General features: G+C 44.0%; 1 protein-coding gene across 2 annotated transcripts in view; it reads left to right on the plus strand.

The window, feature by feature from the left end:
- The window catches only part of DNAJB6 (DnaJ heat shock protein family (Hsp40) member B6), a 510,499-nt gene that overhangs the window by 91,462 nt on the left and 401,911 nt on the right, over positions 1–17,126 (plus strand). For both annotated transcript variants that reach the window (XM_086941496.1, XM_086941497.1), the window contains exons 4-5: positions 9,658–9,714; positions 12,342–12,452. In XM_086941496.1, the coding sequence (XP_086797622.1) occupies positions 9,658–9,714; positions 12,342–12,452 (168 nt within the window). The remainder of the gene's footprint in view (positions 1–9,657; positions 9,715–12,341; positions 12,453–17,126) is intronic.

Raw genomic sequence — 17,126 nt, forward strand, 5'->3', positions numbered from 1 at the left:
GAAGATCCTTCCTTATCTTTTGCATTTGGCTCGCTCTGGTCTTTCTTTCTCATCGATAAAGGCCCACTTAGTGGCTTTATCCAGGTTCAGGAAGGTGGCTAACACCATCGCTTTGCTCTTCTTCGCTAATAAAACAGTTCATGAGAGGTCTTTTCCTGACTTATCCTCCAGTTAAACCTTCACCACCAGAATGGGAACTCAACACAGTCCTTTCACAGCTGATGAAGCACCCGTTCGAACCAATCCACAAAGCAGACCTCAAATTCCTGACATGGAAGGTCGCCCTACTTTTAGCCCTCACTTCTGCCAGGAGAATAGGAGAAATTCAGGCGTTCACTATCAAAGAAACTTTCTTACATTTTTCTCAAGAATATGTCACTCTTCGAACGAATCCAACTTTCATATCCAAAGTGCCTTCTCAGTTTCATCTGAATGAACCAGTGAAATTGCAGGTTTTCTTTCCTACAACCCCGGCGGAAAGAACACTACATTCTTTATACATTAAACAATGTTTAAAGTTTTATCTACAAAGAACTTCAGGAAGTCAGATCAGCTATTTGTGCCTTATGGCCAAACTACACTGGGAAAAGCGGTCACTAAAGCCACAATTTCCTGATGGATAGCCTCTGCGATCCATTTCTACCATGTTAAGGCTAACTGCAAAGGACTGTAAGGTCTCACTCTACAAGGGCTGTAGCAGCGTCCACAGCATTGTTTGCAGGAGTGACGCTAGAGAACATTTGCCGTGCTGTGATACGGAAAAATGTCCACACATTTACAAGACATTACTGCCTGCAATCAGCAAATCAAGAGGATGCGGCAGTTGTCCAAGCGGTTTTACGTCCCCTGTTTCCATAAGAGCATACTCGGGTAACAATGTTTGGTTCCTTTTATAATATATTATAGTGTATACTATTCAGTATTTTGTTGATATAAAGAAGTACATGTATTGCAGACTGCTTGTTTGTTATGCTAATATTCCTTTCCTGTGGAATTCTATATGACTACTCTTTTGAATTTGATTTACTTTGCAATTGTTGGTTGTTAAATATAAGTTTATGGGTGTGCACCACAATAAGTCTCCCACCATCCGCAACCAACTTTTGCCTGGCTTACTGCTTGCTATTCTAATTCAGGTATGTGAATCTATGAAAGATACCCCAATACTGGATAAGAAAACAAGTTTCTTACCTGTAACTTCAGTTATCCAGTATTGGTATCTTTCATAGATTCACATGCACCCACCCTCCTCCCCGGAGAGTCAGTTCTCTAATTTTGGGATACTCATTCCCACTTGTGCTAAGGAAAATCTGAGGAGAACTGGCTCTGCAGAGAGGGGTTTAGAGGGTGCTGTGAGCTGATTGGTTGGAGCAAAGACTTGGGTCTTTTTAGCATAACGAGGTAGGTAGGCTACTACAATCTAGGCCTCGGGCCTTCTCATAGGGCCTACTACTGTAATTTACTTTTGGCACTGCTTTTTAATATACCGTGGGACTCCCACCTCGGCGACGTGGGATGATTCAGGCATGTGAATCTATGAAAGATACCAATACTGGATAACTGAAGTTTCAGGTAAGTAACTTGTTTTCTTTTGCTGCCGGACTGCCCGATGAGGTCTCCTGTAATACTGCCTTTCAGCTAAATTGGTCCTTGACCCGTTCGGTGCTGTGGACGGACCCCCGACTGTCCCAAGTGACGGTGGGCATGTGCGGAGGACGGCCAGGGGAACTCCGCCCACTGATTAAAATGCCCGCACCGTAATTCGTGCAGCTGTCAACTGTTTATTTTTATTAAACTTTTTATTGAAAGCACAATATCATTAGTACAGTACATTGGTGGGGGATATTACTGAAGCAGCACAGTACATTGACATCAAACATATCACACATTAAGGCATTATACGTTCTCAATTATGGTCCGTCTCATTGCCATATCTTCTGTGGGAGAAGTACATATTTACCCCCTAAAGGAATTCCAACCTCCCCATTTTTTTTATCTCATTCTTTAGGGCAGCCCTTTCTTTTGTAAACCTCTTTCTCTGCAATCATGCATTTGCCCATTTCTTCTACCCAGCCGATCGTAAGCGGTGGTGTGCTGGACCCCCAAGACATTGCCATGGCTCGTTTTACCAATAAGTATCCCAACGCCACCCATTGCTGCTCAATTTTCGTTATGTCGCTAGGCTCCCATATGTTTAGGATCCCCATTTTTGGCGACAGTTAAATGTGTTTGCCCAAAGTATCTTTCATCTTTGTGGTGGTTCTAACCGAAAACGGGCATATATAGGGACAGCGCCTTGCTCCTGTTCGCTATTTTCGCCAGGAGGATGCCAGAGAGGTATGTTCTAAGGAGTATTTTTAATTGTATGAGTCGGAAGCGGTGGTTGACGGCTGTTTCTCTGGGGGACATTAAGGCGGTCTGCCAGTCTTCATCGTCCAATTCCCCTGTCTGCTTGCCAGCAATTTCTCACGGCTTGAAAAGTGTCAGGTAAGTTATTGCAGAGTTTGCGATAGGTGCAAGAGATGTCTTTTTAGTCAGAAGTGGTTCAGTAAGTTATCGGTCCTCTAAAGGGGAGGCGTCTGGTAGGGAAGAGAGGTCGGGGATATTGGTAAGAAGGGTGTGTCAGATTTGTGAGTATCAGAAGATCTCTCCTTGTGCGAGCGCGTATGTGGTTTGCAGTTCTTTGACTGAGGATTTTCCCTTTGGCAACTAGGTCCCCCAAGTTGGTGATTCCGATAGTGTCCCATCTATCAAATCCTCTGTGAAAGAAAGTGACTCTAATTGCTGCGAGGACCAAAACGGCATAGCCTTGGTGAATTTGTCTTCCCAACCGAGGCGATTGTTGGCCTTGTGCCAAACCGCATGTGACATAGGTCCTAAGTATCAGCTATTGCGGACTTTGCTATAGAGTTCCCATATACCCTTCTCAGCCCGTCTGGTATTTCTCTAAATGAAAGGCTGGGTTCGTTTGGGGTCCATGGATCCATTGGTTAATGGGTACTAGTCGGGAGGCCCAGTAGTAAAGGCGGAGATCTGGAAGGGCTATTCCTCCGTCATACCATCCCTTGGTGAGTTTCTGAAGCGCGATCCGTGGGGCTTTCCTATCCCATAGTAAGGTACGGAGCTCTCCTTCTGTGGCAGTGAAGTAACTATTTGGTAAGGGCAGTTTTGAAGGACATCTAAGAATCGGGGAAGGTCAAGCATTTTAAACGGAGCCGCAGGGGCAGCGATCGCCAATGTCGCACGTCTTCTTGAAGCCGATTTAGGGGTCCTAGGAGATTGTTTTCATAGAAAAATATGGGGTCGGATGTTATGAAGATGCCCAGGTATTTAAAGCCTGCTGATGCACACTGGATTTAAATTCCACGATTTAGACTAGGTGGAGGGCCATGGAGCACATATATAATACTGATTTTGACCAATTGATAGAGTAGCCTGCGTATTTGCTGAAGTTTGTGATAATATTAAATAAGCTGTGAAGGAAAGTTTGGGGGTACACCAGATATATATATATATATATAGAGATAGAGATAGAGATAGAGATAGAGATAGAGATAGAGATAGAGATAGATATATATATAGATGTCATCTGCATATAGTGATATTTTATCTTCTATATCCTAGCTCCATTTTAGTCCCTGTATTGAAACATCTCGCCTTATCCAGTGGGCTAATGGTTCCAGGGTAAGAACAAACAATATGGGGGATAAAGGACAGCCTTGTTTGGTACCCCTTTGCAAGGCAAATGTGCGGGAGCTGTGAATGTTTACCCTAACCTGTCCCAGTAAGTCTTTGTATAGTAGTGCCACCCATCGTCTAAAATTGAGGCCAAAGCCCAGCCAAGCTAATACCTCTAACAGATAAGGCCACTCTATCGAATCAAAAGCCATGGTGGTGTATAATGACAGTATGACCGCTTCTTCACGCAGGTAGGGTTGCCTACCCAGGACGTTGTGGACCCGTCTAATATTGAGGGCGGCATTTCGACCTGGTGTGAAGCCTGATTGGTCTTCGTGGACCAGAGAGGGGAGCACAGCTATTAGTCAGGATGCCAGAAGTTTGGCCAGCACCTTGGCTTTGGAGCTGATCAACGAAATAGGCCATACGAACCACAGTTTGTTGCTGGTTTACCTGGTTTGCGGATGGACCACTATGTTAGCTAATCTTTGATTTAAGGGAAGGATCCCTCTCTCTCTACTCTCATCATACATGTTTTTGAGTTGAGGAGCAACCTTAAGAGCCATCCCCTTGAGGAATTTAATGGGGATTCCGTTGGGTCCCATCGCTTTTCCGGAATTTATAGCAAAGATAGCCATGCAAACCTCATTCGCCGTAATGTCAGCATCTAAGGCGTCCTTGTCAGCATCTGATAGTTGTGGCAGGACCATTTCTCCTAAGAGCTGGTGAGACTCCTCAAAGGAGTATGAGGTTTTGGGGGTGTGTATATCTTCCAGGTAGCTTGCAAACATATCTGCATCCTCTCCGGGGTCTGTCACCCGCCTCCCATCCTCTAATATGATTTCTGGGACCCATCACGACTCCTGATCCCGTTTTTCTAGCCAGGCCAGAATTTTCCCAGCCCTTTCCCCGAGTTCATAACCCCTGTGCCTAGTTTGAAGCAGCCTGGCTTGGGCTTTTTCTCTTGATAGCTCTTTGTATTATAACAGTTTATTGCAGAGTTTGAGGGCTGTGTCGTCAGTGGGAGAGGTATTTGCTCTGTTTCTAAAAGGAGCAAGTCACTCTCTATCTGGGTTAGCTGTTCGTTATGGTTCCGGCGGTATCCTGTTTTTAAACCCAGAGCCCTACCCTTGATGACTGCCATATAAGCCTCCCATATGGTATTTGCCGAGTCCACAGAGCCTAGATTCTTAGTGAAGTAGTGATCTGTGTGTTCAACTAGGTCTTCTTTAATGTCCGGAATAGTAAGTAGCCATGGATTGATAATTATTGGGCCAGGTGTCGATGGAAGGTGGGTTCCACCCTGAGGGGAGAATGGTTGGAGATTCTCCTTGGGAGTCAAGTTTATTTTATTATGTTTTGGAACTCCGAAGAGTCCCTGAGGATGTAGGAAGTTCCCTACTTCTGGGAGGAGGGTGAAAAAATAGTCCATGCAGGACATGCTGTTGTGTGCATTAGAATAATTTGTGAAGTGAATTTGCTCTGGGTTAAATGAGCACCATAAGTCTGTAAGTCCCATAGCGTGGGAAAAGTTTACTAGGGGTGTGTGGTGTCCGGGAGAGATTTTGTGGGGGTGTGTGCCAACTGTGTCCTCCATAGTCATGTTGAAGTCCCCACCTAGAACAAGCGTGCCCGGGGGAAGGTCTATGTGTAGATTGGCCAGTTCTTGTAATGCCAGATTGCCCAGGGCTGGTGGTAGATATGCTGAAATTATGTTTAGTTGTTTTCCCTCCCAGGTGGCCTCTAACACTGTGAATCTGCCCTGGAGGTCTGCCTAAACACGGGTGGGAGTGAGGGCTAGGTTTTTACGTATAAGTACACCGGTGCCTCTAGAACCAAATGTTAAACCTGCGTGGGCCACAAGTTTGTATCCCCATCGGTGGAGTGCTTTGCAGCTATTGCCCACAAGGTGGGTTTCTTGCAGTGAGACCAGATCAGGTGAATATCTTTTAAGATACTGCTGGACTATTCCCCTCTTAACCTTGCTTCCCAGTCCATTGATGTTCCACATCAGTATGGATAGTTTCCTAGATGTAAAGTCAGCCATGTCCAATATTCCAGGGCAGTGAGTATGGAGCCGCTAGCTAAAATCTGTGGCTTTGGCTATGGATTCGAGGTGAAGATCTGTACATGATAGAGTTGTCTTTGGTGAAGATCTGTACATGATCGAGTTGTCTTTAAGCACCCCTCCATTCTACAGCTTGTGATTGTCAAAAGGTGTTGTCGGGTACTATGGTGAGTCAAAAATACCCCACTGATTTGTGTATTGTGCAACAAAAAACAAACTATCAAAACCCCAACTAATCCCCCCCACCCCTCCCCCCCCTACCTCTGTGCCCCCCACCCAAACTCCCTGCCAGTGGAATCTGAACTATCCACTCCCCAACAAGGCAGCATGCATGTCGCCGTAATATCCATTCGTCAGGTGCCTGGCTGACCACTTCAAGCCCTCGCAGTCCCTCATGATAGTAGTGTTAAGCTATTAAACGACTTGCAATACTGCCCAATCCAGTGGTACATTTTTCCAATTTGGTCAAAACAGTGGAGCTTCATTTGGGTTCTTAAGTCCCCCAACTAATACTTAGTTTGATGTAGTCTTGGTATGAGATTAATGGTTCTCGATGCAGTAGATGTGGATCTACTTCTGAGTGAGGTCTGTGGGACTGTAGAGATTGAGTCAATGTGTGTCTTTCGGGTCTCCCTCCGAATGTTTCTCCTCCGTTGCGGGAAGTGTCAGTCGGCCCCTATTGGTGCCACCATTATTCCGTCCACCTGGGTGTTTGCCCGCTCGACTCCAGCCTTCTATCCAATCCCAGGCCTCTTCTGGGGACAAGAAGAACCAAGTCTTGCCTTTAAACTCCACTCTGAGTTTGGCCGGGAATAGCATGGAGTATTTGATATTTTTATCACTGAGGGCTACTTTACTGCTGTGAAACGACGTCTTTGTGCTTGCACCTGGACAGTGTAGCCTGGAAAGAAAGTAATGTTGGCATTATCAATTTTTAACGGAGGTCCGGTTCTGGCAGTTTGTAGGATAACATCTCTATCCCAATAGTTTCAAACTTTTGCTATCCGCGTACGTGGAGGAGCTCTGGGTTTAGGGTGCCCACCAGGAGCCCTATGAGCTTGCTCTATGGAGAAAATGCTTGAGAGACGTTTGGGTTGGAGTTTGAGGATGAGGTCCTCAACGAAGAGGTCCGCTGCTGGTCCCTCCATTCGTTCGGGTACTCCAAGGATGCAGATGTTGTTCCGTCTGGACCTCCCTTCATAATCGTCGAGGAGCTTCTCCATCCTTTTCTGTTGGTGCTGTAGCTGTGCGGCCTGATCTTGGAGGGCGGAGGTATCAGTCACCAGGGTTGCTGTGATGGTCTCAACGTCTCGAACGCGAGAGTCCATCTTCCTCCAATCTGCTCTCAGAGGTTCACCTCTATGTTCACGGAGTCGATGTGCGATTCCAGGGATGTTCCCACCCCTGCTATACCCTCAATGACATCATCTAGGGTAGGAGATTTAGCCTGGGAGCGAGGTTGGGATGCTTTAGGATCATCTCTAGGAGCCATATTGGTTTTGTCGCCTTTCTTTGTCCAGGTAAACTTCTCCAGTTGCTTTTGATCTTGTGATTTGGGGCCTCTGTTAGCCATGGGGTTGTTCTGGGGGAATCACACCCATAATGGGCTCCTGAGTGTGGGAAGGGAAGTCCTTTGCGGGCCTGTCTGTGTTCCAGGTGGATCCTGTAGGCCAGGAGACTAATTGAGGCTCTTGCGCTGGTCACTCACTGCGGCCCTTGTCTGTAATTGGTGTTTGTCTGGGTTGATCAACTGTGCACCCCTGTTAGTTCACGGGCCCAAGGGTGTCGTGAGCCTCGGGTCTCAGCTGCGGCGGTTGGGGCAGTTGCCGATCCTGGTATCTTGAAAGCCCTCAGGTCTCAGCACCCCTCGCTGCCTCCGTGGGGGTAGGGCTTGCCTCTGTCGGTTCCCCAGTGGGGACCGCATCAACTCCGGCCGTGCGGCTGTCCGGCCACGTGTGCCTTACTGGGCCCAGCGCTACACACCTCACCGTCTATGCCCCAAGGGAGGAAGCGGGTCCAGGGTCGGGCGCTGCATGCTAGAGCTTGATTTATGTGGTGTCCCTGTGGGGTGAGACTTGCTGCTGTTGGTACTTTGCTGGGGGTATGTTAATTTGGGCTGCTTGGCCGCCTGGTCGTGTAGATCTCACCCAGGTATTAAGTTGCACCATTTGCTTTCCTGAACACCGGGGAGAAAGTGAGTCAAAGGGCAGGTGTGTTCGCTGGCGGGAGGCCGTGGGCTCGATTTTATGTCCGCACTGCCCACTCAGTTCTCAGAGCGAGCGCCATGTGTATTTCCTCTCGCCGCCACCCCCATAACACAGCTCCTCACCTTAGGCTACCGGAAGGCTCAGCGCTGCCCGATCCTGCTCCGCCATCCCCCAGAGAGGCCCCGAGATAGGGACTTGGTTGGTTCTCCCTGCAGCCTGCGCTCTCCACCTCTTCACCTGGTGAGTACACTCCAGCGCCGGTCGGGAAAGGGTCGCAGAGGCCGCAGCAGTCGCAAGCTGTGTCCAGCCACTTCTCTGGGTCAAGGCGGTCTCGGCATGCAGATCACGAACGTGGCTGCCGAAGCTGATTGTTCTTGGCCGCCATTTTAATGACTCCGGGGCTGCTCCGAGTCGGGTGCTTCGCTAGTCTCCACGTCCTGTTTTTCCCTCCAAAAGTTATGCGTTCGATGGGGACTGGTATATGAAGCGTTTCCCTGTTTATGCTTATAAATACTATTGCATAGTCCCAGTACTAAAGATGCTTAGACCAGTCAACGCCCGCTGGTCTTTCAAAACAGCGTCCATTGGCTAAAAAGCCTTTATACTCAACAGCCCTAAAAAAGCTATCAAATATACTAGATGTCAGTAAAAACTGTGGCTAACCCACTGTGTCCAAATTCTGCTTGTTTAATTAAAAACCTATTTTCTCTCTTCATTTTTCAAACACTAAATAATATTCCATATGGAACTATGAAATGAGACTCCTTTAGACTCTCCATTCAGGCAAGCTCTTGAAGAGCCATTGAAATATCTGTACATTATAAACTTGCCTAGCTTTTAATGTTCAATCTTTTCCATTTACAAAGGATATTAAACTTCTCTAGTGACCTTTGTCTCACCAGTCTTAGTCTCTTAATCATCCAGCCTCTCCTCGCCCTCAGTTTACCAATACAATACCTCCTAGAAACATGGTTAATTTTGAACTTTGTATCATCTAGATGCACCAACCCCTTTCCTATAGCTTTTAATCCTTACTCTCTATCCATTTCTTCTTTCGCCCGTCTTCTAAATACATCAGTGGTTTGTTCAAATGCTGTGAACCCCCTTAAGGAACTATTCACTTGACAGTACAACTTGTATTGGCTTAAACTTTTGCGTACAAGGATGCAGTCACATGTCTGTAGCCTTGACATCGTACATGTTTGAGTTGGTGCTAAGAAAAAAAAAATGAAATAAACGGATGCATGTACGATTGTGTTCAGTTGCTTATGATGCTATCTTCTGACACCTCTCTTGAATAGGGCAAGTAGGTTGGAAGGTGGTTGAAATGGTTCAGAGAAGACAGGTCTGTACTTGATCATGGACTACAGCACTCCTTGTCTCCTTATTGGATTCCAGCTAATGAGTTTCTAAATACTCCCTGTCCTCTTCAGCAAGATACTTTGATTACATTTTCCAAGACATTAAGCGCCCTTAACCCTTAGTCAATTCTCAGATCGTTCAGTGTTTTCTTCAGTGTGATACATGGGTGCACTTCAACATTTCATTCTTTCAGGATTGTCTTGCAATAAGTTATCTGATACTTACTGTGCCTGTTAAATTCTAGTCTCGAACAGAGGATTAACTATACCTACAAAAGTGAATTAAATAAGTATGTCTTTATTTTGAGGTCATGAATTTTAATTTAGAACTTATCTTTTACAGCCAAAAAACGTGATATTTATGATAAATATGGAAAAGAAGGTTTAAGCGGAGGAGGTGGTAAGTATTTGTTCTCAGACTTGATACCAGTAAATGTTCGAGCAACATACTGGATTTAACTATTTTTTGTTTTTTTAATAATCAAAATGTAGTCTCTGGTCCAAAATGCCATTGTTCTTTTTGTGTGCAAATCTTTCTTTAGCTTAACACATCATTCATAGACTGATACTGTGATTATCTTTCACAAAATGCAAGTTGCTTAACCCTGCAGAAAGTCTATCAATCACCCTTGAAGTCATGGTAAAGACACAGTAGCCTGACTGTCCTTGCACTCCTCTGAGGGTTTACTGTAATATACATGTCCAGAGAGATTTCGACTGGTCATCCTATTTTTTTTAAAGATTACTTCAGTTGTAGGCTTATTTCTGATATTCAGTGGTAGCAGTCTCTGTAATATGATAACCATAATGAGGTATAGTCTGTCAAGACTTGGATGCCATGTTTTAATGTGACTGGATTTTCTCCAATTTTATCCACTCAGTTTGCACTTTAGTGACTTATGCAGTTTCCCTGCTGTGCTCAGTCTGTGCCCCAGTATTTTGTAGTAACCTTTTTCAGGGATGATTACCTTCCTTGTGGACTTCCTGCTGTACTTCATTTTTATACCAATGAAGTCTTTTTCAAGTATTGTGCTCAGATTTGCATAGGTTAATTATATTATTTATTTGATGGAATCTACCACAGGCCTCTCTGTGTGGCACATTGGATCATTTACATTGCAAGAAAGGCACAAGTCAGTTAAACAAATGTTTATTTGGAATTGTTAGTCCATAAACATTTAAAATCTCCCTACATAAAGACTTTTATCATCTTAAATCTTTAAAAAAATCTATCATAAAAGTTTGAACATTTAAAATTCATAAAACTTTTCGTTGATCCGCAAAAAATACTGTATATCTGTTAATATTTATTAACTAGTTTTTCAGCTCTATTCACATTTAAGGTGAGTTTTTTTGTTAGCTTTTTGAATAATCTTCCCCGTAGCACAAGCTATATCTAAGTTTCTCATTTCAGTTAAATGATGTACTGCTTGTACCCTATTTCTAATACCATACTTGTTAAAAATTGTGCATAAAAACACTTTCCGTATATCCAACATTTTCTGACAGTCCAATAAAATGTGTAACATATCGCAAGTGGTACCCAGCATGCAAACACATTTCCCTTTAATGCCAGTCATAGCTTTCTTTACCCCGTTGTTTGCATAGCAAGGGTTAACACCGATTCTTAGTCTTAGCAATTATCTTCTTATCTGCTGACACGGTTGTCTAACAATATATGGGAAATGTTTCTCATTTTGCCATGTGTTGGCCATGAAGTGTACTGATTTTTTCCCCTTAGGATAATCTGTATCATGATCTCGAGATTTCTTTCCCCCGGGCCCTGAGTTCCCTCGTATCAGCCCCGATTCTTAAGGTCTGAGGGCACAGATTAATCCTCACAGAGCTACAAGCTTTAGTTAAAGTTTCTCATCACTTTGCCCATCTTAACTTTCTATTCAATATCTCCTTTCTACACCACTGTGAATTTTTAGTTCTTCTCCATTGCCCAGATGTTGCCAAAATCTTAGAAGCGCTGTAATGCCAAGATATTGCATTGCAAGAAAGGCACAAAGATAACTGAGCATGGTGGATTAGCACCAACTTAGTTTACATAAAATGTCTTTCTTGCAAGAATTCTAGTTCAGTTAATTTAGCCAACTACCTGTGGAACTGTCATCCTTGTTGGTTTGATAGATTGCATGTTTAGTATTCATTGAGATGGCAGAACATTGAATGCTACGTGTTGAGGGTAGGAGATGGGGGGCGGTTGGTGGGGGTAAAACTGAATGTGCCACGACGAAGTTAGCAGTTGCTGAGGAGGCTGAAAGTACCTAATAACAGTTTTAGTACTTTGCACACTGCCACAGAGATGGTGGGGCAATCTAGGTGTTCGATTCAAGAATTTGTAATCAATTTTGTGGTTTTATGTAGTGTGGGAAAGACTCGGATGAATTGTCCTTTAGTGGTCCATGTTACAAGAGATAACCGACCTAATACAAAATGTCTAATGAAAGAGAAACCTGATGCTAGGAAAGGTGTAACATGTCCATAATATGTAAGATTTCCTGTTATTGATTTGATGAGTGAATGAGCTTGGATTCTGTTCTGGATTGATATTACTGGAGATTTCTCAAAGGAAGCAGTACTGACTAGGAGTCCTAGTTCCTCTTGCTGGGTGTGAATCTAAATTTAATTCATAACATATCCCTTACCAAGTGGGTCTGCAAAGCAAAAGTCAACTTGGGTCGGTAAATGACACATATATGAATTTCATCTTTTTAACATGCATGTTTTTATGGCCTAAATTGACTGAAATAAAATCTTTGAATTCATTTATATCATTATACATCATAATAGGCCAAAACATGCCTTTCTGGATTCCTACAGTGGCAGGATCAGTATCCAAATACACTTGTAAACTAAGTTTATTTGACAAAGGTCTCCTGATGTTTAATCTTGTGGGTACATTTTTTGTTCTTGCTGGGCTTGTGGCTTGGTTGCTACTTGAGGAAAGATGTTACTCTAAAATTCCTTGCTGAATACACATTTTTTTTCCTTTGTACTAATGTGGTCTTATGTTTGCAGGTGGAAGTCATTATGACAGTCCATTTGAATTTGGATTCCAATTCCGTAATCCAGAGGATGTGTTTCGGGAATTCTTTGGAGGAAGAGATCCATTTTCCTTTGATTTCTTTGGTAAGGTATTTGGCCCATTCTGAGAAATGCATTCTTTTTGAATGTTTTTTTTTTTTAATTCTGCAGCTTGATCTTGCTCAAAAGAATAATTGACTCCATTTATAAAGGTGGCATACAGTTTAAGCAGTTGACATTGATCAGTTACCTGCATAATGTCTACATTTTCATGATCTCGAAACTACATTGAGGAATGATTTTATACTTCCGCTTTTAATAAACCATAATAAGTTTTAAAAATGTAATTCCAAAGGGGTTTAAATATTCCTGAAGCATGTATACTTTCAAGCAATTAAGTTTGTTGTAGGCCTAGATGCCTGTAAATTGAAGACCTTGTTTCCTACAGTATGTAGTCCCACTTCCCACATTGCGAACATTGTTCTTAGGACTCGAGAGGGGGCTTACTTCCTAGATATTGCTTCTGCAAGCACTGTTAGATAGACATGACTACTAGTGGCGGCTCCTCCGCTAAGGCAAAAGAAAGTCGCCCCACAAGAAAAATAAAATAACGCCAGGTTAATATAAATTTTTTTTTTTTGCCCTGGCGGATCTCCAAGTGGGGTACGGGTGGGACTGGGCTGCATTGCTTGAAGAGCAGGAGACGAGTGGTAGGCATTCCAGTGCGCAGAACTGCTCGGCTGGCCATCTTGGGTGGGCCTGCCATGCACGCTGTGAATGTTCCTCTCCAGGCTGCAATGCACAGCCTGGTGAGGAACATGCCCAGGCCCGAGATTCAATCTGAGTGCTGATTCACGACATTCAGACCAATTGCAATGCTGCTATCAGCAGAGTTGTGATTGGCTAGAGGACTCTGGAAGCCTGGGTGCCTCCTGTGCCTGCTGTTGTGGAAGAACAATGGTGGAGAGGCGGCCACCGGCAAGGTAAACTTATTTCTCCAGTATTAGGGGTGTCTTTCATAGATTCACATGCTTGAATATTCCCCGTCGTCGAAGTGGGAGTCCCACAGTACATAAAACAGTAGTAAAAAAAAAAAAAATATATATATATATATATATATATATATATATATATATAAAATGTAGTACATATAAAATAAATCACATAAAGTTAAAAGTACCATAGAACTGGAAAAAGGCCCATAGAAGCCTTAAAGGGAGAATTCACTTTAGTAACATATCAGACATTATAATAGTCCACATTCCAGTTAATCAGGCAACAGCACCCTCTAGAACCTTCTCCTCAGAAGCTCAAGCCCTCAGATTTTCTACTGCACGTCGTGTGAAGGCAGTCTCCCTGAGCTCTGCTCAGTTTTCTTCAACTCTTTTGCTTACTTCAACTCTAAAGATGTCTATAACTAAAAAATCTTTATATAGACCTTGTTCATCCCGTGGAAAGCTTCGCCTTTTTCATGAAGATCCTTACAGTAAGTGTATTTACTGACTTTGTCCGGACCATGAAGTCAAAAACTGCAAGTTTTGTAGGACCGTCTCCTCAAAGACACTAAAGGATAGAGAGGCCCGTCTCCTTCTGTGGCTACAGAAGTTGAAGACTTCCGAAGATCCTGTTTCTGACATGGAAAGCGTGTCTTCTTTCCATTCCAAAGCCTCTCTCAAGCGTGGGTCAGAGACTGAGATGCCATCTACTTTTTCTGAAGAGAAAGAAGCTCGTAGACGCTTCTAGATCTGTCTCCCCACGGGATTTGGAAGCTTCCACGCCTACGGGACCTGGTTCTCAGGCGTCGCAATCCCAAGCTGTGCCCTCGTCATCTAAAACAGGCTGTCGACGCGCCCGTCGACGACTACGAGATCCGTCGACGCTGTTCCACCGTTGACGGCGACATGTTCGATGTCTACGAAGATTACGACGACTACATCTACCTCGTCATTAACGCTCCCAGAGGTGCGGCCTATTTCCTCTATTAAGATATCGTCGACGGCCATTAAACATGCCTCGTCGACGCTTGTGGTGATGAAGGTGTTCTTTGCTCCATTTCATCCCACTGAGGGGTACCACCATCTGCTGTTCCATTTATGCCGCTGACATCACAACTCATGGAATCAATACCATCATCTTAAGATATTACGCCTGGGGTAGAGCTCACCGTGACCTCAACATAGAACCGTGCGTGTGGACTCCAGCTCAGCAAAGCCACCACCTAAATGCTAGAGCTGCTGTTGGCCAGCTTCACCATAAAAGCCTTTCTTCTGCTTATTTGAGACAAAGTAGTTCTAGTCTAGACAGGGAACATGACTGCTGTGTTTTACCTTCTGAAGCAGGGGGCATTTACTTGCGCTCACTTTCCCTGTTAGCTCAGACAATCTCGCATTGGGCTGTTTGCATTCACCGAATAAGGGAGTACCTTCCAGGGGTGGACCACAATCTAGCAGACCTGTTAACCAGGGCGCATCCAGACCACAAGTTGGAACTCCACTTGCAGCATCGGGGCACTCCAGAAAGAACTGTCTCCATCTTCCAGCCCCCCACCGCGGGAAGCATAATGCCCAAATCTTTTCTCCAGGTATCCACACCCTCTCTCCATGGGCAAAGCTCTATAGATCGATTGGTCATACAATTTAGCTATGCTTTTCTGCTTCTCCCACTCATTCATCTGGTGATACAGAAGATGGGGCAAACATTGTAGACCCTCGTCCTGTTAGTTCCCACCGGAGCCATGCAGCCCTGGTATTCAGCTCTACTAGAAATGTTGATCAGCCCCCGTGAGAGGCTTCACAACAGGCTGCACCGTCTTAGTAGGAACCAAGGTGAATCAGGCTCCTAGATCCAATGCAACTCAGTCTAGCGATCTGGCTCCTGAGGTCTTGAGAAATTGGTTTATCGGACCTTCTACAGGAATGTATGAACATCCTGTAGAACAGTGATACCATCTGTGGCCCTCCTAACCTGCACATGACTCCCCTGGGTTAACAGCAACACTGGGCTGCTGTTTAATTCAGAGAGCTCAAACAGTCAGAAAGATGTTAAGTAAATGAGGGAGCTTTTATTTGCAAGCAAACTGAAGGAAAGGAGAAGAAAAAATAAAGCATCCTGCACCATTTAACCACCCACAAAACAGAACTCTCATCCTGCTAGTATCAATGCAGCCCTCTGGCTCGCCAAAGACTACACATTGTGGCCCCTGGGAAAATGTTTTTTGGTATCTTTGTTCGCTAATATTTTCCCAGGGTCCAAAATATTTTGTCTGGGATGTGACCAAGAGCTGCATTGATGCCAACAAGAGTGTTGGTCGGGGCAGGTTGGTTGGCTTAGTGGTGTTGTATGGTGGGTATAGGGAAAGCAAAGCATATTTATCTAGTGACTGAATTGCACAATGTGAAACCAATAAACCTTGGATTAATCCTATCTTCCCCACTTTGCCAAGTATGATCCTAGACAATTGTTTCTTCTTTCCCTTTTTATTCATTATCACATATACAAAGACCTTGAAATATGATTTCAGGATGTGCGCTTTACCAATATCCTCTATTGTGTTTAATTTTAATATATTATAATTTTACTCATTTATATAATAGGAACCCAGGCTACCCAGAGGATGCACATAACAACTGACTTAACTCTAGGTTCAGTTTTGGCATTGTTGTCTTGTTGGGGGAAGTATTAATCTTTTTAACTTCATGTTTGAAACCCATCGATTTATATAAAAAAATACTTCTCAATGCACTGATATAATCTGATGTACTAAGGAGAAATGGTTCTGCATGTTAATGAAATACACTTTTTGAATTGTTAAGAGACTTTATGCAATTTTTCACTTTAGCTGCAAATGTGTTTTTGAAAATGAAGTTGTTCCCTAAGAGGTACTAGACACCCTAGCTTCCTTTCTTGAAATTCACTTAACCTTTAAATAAATGCTTGCCTGTTTATATAAGTTCTTTAATATTACTGTTGTGTCGAGTAACCGGCTGCTGTTGACCAGGGGGCCACACATAGTCAGGAGGGCCGCATATGGCCCCCAGGCCGTACTTCGAGTATCAGTGCTGTAGACCTACCACTCGGGCGAGCCTTGCTGCTAAGGGGAAACAATTTTGCCACTATTCCATTGCCAAGAAAATAGACCCTCTAACACCTTCTTTAGAAAACATTATCCGCTACCTGGTATGCCTCCAAAAGTTGGGCCCAGCTTACACTTCAGTCTAACTTAATTTCGCTGCTATGGCTGTATTCATGCAGAATAGGTAAAATTTCTTGCTTTTCTGCATCTCTGTAGTCCGGGTTGCATGAAGGGCCTAAAGAGTAATTCCTCAGAGTTCTACTAGCACCAGTGTGGAACCTTACATTGTGCTTACCAGGCTCAAGTAGTCCCCCATTCAAACACTTACCTCTTTCCCTCTCCATTATCTTTCCTGGAAGGTAACCTTCTTCATTGTGATAACCTCCTTACGCACACATTAAAGAACTACAGGCCCTCACTGCAGGAACCCTTCATACAAGGTTATATAGACAGGATAGTGCTCGGGACAAACCTCAAGTTCCTCCCTAATGTGGTTCCCCTTATCACCTTAACCAGACCATAGAGCTCCCAGTCTTTTCACTCCAACCATACTCTGTAGCAAAAAGAGTGCTGCATAAACGTAAAGAGCGCGCTCATGCTGTACATTTTAGGACCACATATTTTCGAAAGGCAGACCAGCTGTTCATTACCGTTGTAAAGTCCTACAAAGGGGAAACAATTTCCAAAGCTTAGGTTGTAAGATGGAT

The sequence above is a fragment of the Lissotriton vulgaris genome, chromosome 10 (genome assembly GCF_964263255.1).
Source record: "Lissotriton vulgaris chromosome 10, aLisVul1.2, whole genome shotgun sequence".
NCBI lineage: Eukaryota > Metazoa > Chordata > Amphibia > Caudata > Salamandridae > Lissotriton > Lissotriton vulgaris.